Source organism: Phragmites australis, chromosome 16 (assembly GCF_958298935.1).
Source record: "Phragmites australis chromosome 16, lpPhrAust1.1, whole genome shotgun sequence".
Classification (NCBI taxonomy): Eukaryota; Viridiplantae; Streptophyta; class Magnoliopsida; order Poales; family Poaceae; genus Phragmites; species Phragmites australis.
In genome coordinates, this window is record NC_084936.1 from 3,093,554 (window position 1) to 3,099,065 (window position 5,512).

Genomic DNA, 5,512 nt, shown 5'->3' on the forward strand with positions numbered 1-5,512 from the left:
TAGAAACTTCTCCCTAAAAATCTAGTTCTGGTATTTTATACTTCACCATAAACCCTTCAGCGTCCCTGCTGCCGAGGAAGCATCCTTACTCATGCGTACTCACAAATTTCTCTACAAGATTACCAAATATGCATCGCATTTTTATTCTTAACACGGGGAATGGAAGATGACTAATCTATTCTTGCATTTTTTCCATTTACATCACCACTAGGGATGCAAGTTTTATACCTTTTGTGTTTTTAGTTATTGCGTCAACCCAAAACTCAAAAAAAAAATTAAAAATTCACTTCTACCTAATTAAATTAAGAAAAAATAAATTAAATAGTGACTCAAAACTATCTATTAAATATCCACTTGCATCCCTAATCACCACAGCAGCCATTGTGCCGTCACGCCCAACCAATATGTGCATCCACAGACCGATCACCATACTCTACCTGTATTGTGGCATGCATAGCTAAATTGGGCCAGTTATGACAACGACGAAAAGGACATCATAGCCTTTTCTTTTCTTTTTTTCATCTCTTCATTCTTGTGTTCATCTTAATCTACATGTAACAACAATAAATTGGCACCTTAATCTATCGAGGGATGCATGATGCCGATTTAGCTCATCCCACCCGTGCCGAGTCTCTGCGTATAAATGTTTTCTAGTTGTTGAAGAAACAACATAGATAAGAGTAGTTGTCCAATGTAACAATGGATATTGGATGAATTAAAAGGCCATCAGAGCTTCTCCATTTGTACTAGGTAGATTGGCAATCTCTTTTATTGCGTAGAATCAAACCACTTTCTTCATCCGTTTCAGAAAAAAGGAAACAAAACACATTCTTTATTGAAAACGTACAAGGATTTTGCGTGTTACTGAAAAAATAGCCACAACAATGGAAGCACCTTACGACGAAAGATTAAACAAGGTCACACAGCTTGTATACAAATTCACATGTTTGATTTTGATAATGTAAGTCACAATAACTATACTAGGAAAATTTCACTAAATCTTACAGTCCTAAGTTCATCTAGCCCACTCGATGTTTTGAATATAAGTATAAACAAATACCAACAGTTTATTCTTGATTACCCTCAACCTGAGACCATCAGCAACCTAGTTGTTTGATGATTACACGAGTGCGAGCTTTGACAGAGATGGTCAGGATGAGAAGCTGGTTGCCAAAAAAACTAATGCTTTACAACGGTAATAAGCCTGGGGGTTCAACACGGGCAATGTTCATAGGATGGGGAACTTTTCCTCGTCCTTTTCATGCTCTCGCTGTTGAATCTGTCAGCGTTGAACCTGTTGGTGAGGTGCATGTGTCAAGATCCCGTTTATTCTTTGATTTCTTCATCTTTGCTTTGAACCTGGACTTAACCATCAAGGTGTCCACTGTGTATGCAAAGTTACCAATCGCCATTGCAATCAGCAGGACCCCGCAGACCACAACCTGTGACAGAACACATAGGTTATAACATGGATAAAATTTGACAAAATATTGGTTGCATTATCAGCTAAAAGTTTCTGACCTGCCACTCAGGGATGACGCCTGTAGTAGCTATACGGAGAAGTAAAAACCCAACATAACCCTCAAAACCCTAGATAGATGGGGCAAAAAAAAAAAAAGATGATTACTAGAGCGGACATACATTTATGAGAATATTATAACCTCATTGTACATGATACAATCATTAGCCTATCAATAGTTTAAAAATACTATCAAGTATCAATATAAAAAACCTAGTGCTATCCTACAAGCAAATCAAGAAAGTCTCTGAAAAGCATAATCTATTTACTAAAATAATGCAAAGGTAACTTCATCAGTAAAATAGGGAAACAAAATCTGCAACTTATAATCCTTGATGAGCTTCACTAGATATTTGCATCTTGACATGTGCAACACCATGCAACCGTGAGAATAAAGCATACCTGCAAGAGAAAAAGGAGAGGACACAACAGCAGCAATTGACCTTCAACACCAGCAGTCTCTCCCCATACGACATCCATTCTTTTAGCCTGAAGGCAGAGGGAAGTTCCAGTTACAAAAGATTACTTTGACTGAAGTTTCAGCACATGATTGCACAGATAAATGTCACACAACGAGCAAGATGATGAAAAGGTAATGCCAATTGTGTAAATTTCATCAATATCCTGAATTTCTAGACAACAACAACTGATTAGGAAAGTAAGAGCCGAATTCACCAGAGTAAAGATCTAAAGAAATAGTTCTTTTCCTCTCTTTTTTTCAGAATATGTTACCTTCCCCAAAGCAATCCTAGTATATAATCTTTGGCGCTGATATCTGTTCTGCAACATCATGGCAAATCCTTGCACTATGGCCCAGCACAGAAAAAGTTCCACACCTCTCTATGAAAAAGAAAATACAGGTTAAACACATGCATTTGTATAAAATACATAGTGGAAATATCTTAAAAAGAGTTTAGAATTATAGGGCTTTTATTACCTGGTCTCCTCCAAAATGGACAGACCATAAGTGTAGTGGAAATATCTAAAATGCGTACCTGTTTACGTGCACAATTAGGTTGTCCCTTTATCTCCCATGTGAGACTTATAAGAGCCATCAGCATGGCACAATAGTGATGGAGTATCCACCTTAAGAATAAAAGCGACTTTTGAAAGTTCCACCAAGAAACCAGTGGTGTTTGTGTTTACATGCATAGTGACTTTAAAGGACAGACAAAATCACAATTAAGAAACGAAAAAAACAGCATGTTATAGGTGAAATAGTGGATATATAGGTTTGGAAAAATAAAATATAGTCTTTTCATCCATTGTCTATGTAAGAGAACTTAATGCTTCTGATCATCACTGTGTTCCCCCAATCGTGAGGAAATGTTAGCGACATGCAAAAGCTGACCAACTTTGACCCACAGGCCACAAGCATCCATAGTTTTCTCAAATATGATTAAATGCCAGAGCTTCAGTGTTCCTTACCAAGGACGGATATCACTTCCATTAACTCGCAATATGTTCTCGCGCAAAGCTAAAGTGGTATACAGGAATAGTAACCAAGCCTGTAAAACATAAGTTCAGATGTCAATGTGTCTTTTGCCACAGCCTGAAACATAGGATTAGTTCGACTGTTGCTAAATTTCCATAAGAACGCATCAGACTGTACCTGGTATAGCTGAACTGGCAATGCTGGAAAGCACCCATTCCATAACCATGATCGAAGAAACAACAGAATCACTGGAAAGCCAAGAAACAGTAAGGCAGTTCTATCCTGAAAATAGGGAAAAAATATACATGATTACGAACAGAATAAGATTTCTAGCAAGTCTGGACCTATATCTATACACATTTCTCCACAGATCCAACATTGAAAAAGTAAACTTCCTTCTGAACATGAAGATAAAAAGAATGCATCTAGTTCCCAATTTGTGTACTCAAAGATGATCAAACATAGAAGGATCCAAATATTATTGGTAGAAAATATTATCAGCTGAAATTCTCCTAAAATGTTGATCATTCAATTTACATAGAAAGGACGTTAATTTCGGTATCACCATCATCGTAACCTTTTCTTTGAAATATACAGCTTAGGTCAGAAGGTTTTTTCTCTTCATGGATGGGAATGTTGACAGGATAAATCAAAGCATAGGAAGATACAAGAGCCCTACGACAAGTTAAAGTTGCATTGCTGAACTCACCAGGTATTTCGTTCCATTAGGAAGAGAGAGAGGGTCATGAGGGTTGTTACGTTAGTCATTTCTGTATATTAAGATAAGTCAAGTTACAATGTTATATTTTCATAGGCAAATCAGAGTAGATTAATGTGTCTCTGTTTACTTGGACAATTTGAAATTAATTAATTGATCAAAACTTCCACAAGTTAGACTACTATGTTGACTGAATGGTGTCTGATCCAAAGGAATAATTATAAGTAGCTATTGTGTCAGTTGAGCTGCACAGACCTGTACTCTAACCACCTTTTGTGCCTCCCAAGTTTACTCTGATATCATTTGAGTCTCATGATAAAAATAACTTGTACATTGTGAGCATGCACGTTTTCATTTAGTAGAAGCGTTGATCTTGTACCTTCTATAATCCATTCAACCAGCAATGAAAGATTCTATTGTTCCTATAAGATACTTGGATCAAGAAGCAAACCAAATTTCGAAACTCTTCATCTATTGGTGGCTCAAGCACACTTATATGCTTCGCCCGAAGTCCTCATTTCCATATACAACTTGATACCTCGAATGCCGTCAATAGTACACTTTCACACATACCCTGTAGCTATTGTACTCCTCCTTCACCTTGAGCTGCACCTCCTTCCTTGTTGCCCGCAGATTCACAGGGCCCAAGAACAACTTGAGAAAAGCACCTGCAAACCCAACAGAAGTACAGGACATTATAAATAAAATGCAGGCTTCACCCCCAAAAAAGAAGACAACCCAAGAACAAGATCAAGCTCAAAATAACTCAAATTACCATGTGTTTTGCTTGGGAGCAGTGACGCGATGTCACCGTCGCTTATGAGGCAGGTTGCTCGATCCAAGTCCTCCTCAACCTGTGCAAGCACACGACCATAGCCACATCAACGCAAGTGAGAGCATGCACATTGTGACGATCAATCAGCGGCAGGCACGCAAAATGACGCAATGATTCAGGAATTCGAGGACTTTAAAAGCTCCCTCCGAGGCATCCAAACTCCAGATGTACATTGACGCTACGAAAGCTGACACTTATACAGTACACCAAATCCAAGTTCCGCAGGAGCAGATCTCCCGGGCGATCCGGCGCCGCCGCACCACGCCACCCCCCGCCCACCGACGCGGCAAGCGGAGCTGAGCCAGCAACGCATGAAACCCTAGGCGCGCCCGGCACCCGCGCGGCGTGCGATCTCCTCCAGCTCTCCACCCACCGACACACCAGCGCACGCGCGGGGCGAGGGACACACACAAAGAGCAAGAGCGCAGGCGGGGGGGGGGGGGGGGTGAGCGGCGAGCAACGCACCTTGTCGCTGTCTGCGTGCGCGGCGGCCGCCTTGCGGAGCCGCCGGAGCTCCGCCTCGAGCGCGGCGGCGCGGAGGCGCAGCGCCTCCTCCTCCGCCCGCGTCCGCGACAGCAGCGCCGCCGCCGCGTCCTGCAGCTCCCGCGCCTGCTCCGCCGCGCGCGCCGCCGCGACAGCCTCCTCCTCCTCCCGTCCCCCTCCCTTCCTCTCCTCCCCCATCTCTCTCTCTAGAGCTGCTGCTGCTGCTGCTGCTCTCTCTATAGAGGCCGGGCCGCGGGAGCTGGGGGTGCGCGGTGGACAGCGGAGGCTGACCGGTGGGCCCCACGGCGAGGGGGAGGAGGTGGGTTGGTGGTTAGATTTGTGTCGAGGTTAGTTTAAGGAACTATATTTTATAGGATATTTTTATAAAAAGATTTACTGAGATTCTGTTTTAGTTATATATTTTTTATCTAACAGTTAAATTGAAGATGAGAGAGAGAAAGAGAATACATGTCATTATAAGGAAGAATATTTTTCGTAGGATTTGATCCTATAAAATTTGCT

The 5,512-nt window shown here is 41.6% G+C and overlaps 1 protein-coding gene across 1 annotated transcript; it reads right to left on the reverse strand.

Moving 5' to 3' along the window:
- Positions 1-908: 908 nt before the first annotated feature.
- LOC133895581 (uncharacterized) lies at positions 909-5,293 on the reverse strand. The gene is made up of 10 exons (XM_062336008.1): positions 4,973-5,293; positions 4,448-4,526; positions 4,246-4,340; positions 3,132-3,236; positions 2,948-3,027; positions 2,515-2,605; positions 2,252-2,359; positions 1,922-2,008; positions 1,522-1,590; positions 909-1,442 (listed from the first exon to the last, which is right to left on the reverse strand). Exons 1-10 carry the CDS (start codon positions 5,186-5,188, stop codon positions 1,260-1,262), a joined length of 1,113 nt encoding a protein of 370 aa, XP_062191992.1. The 5' UTR covers positions 5,189-5,293; the 3' UTR covers positions 909-1,259.
- Positions 5,294-5,512: the final 219 nt, after the last annotated feature.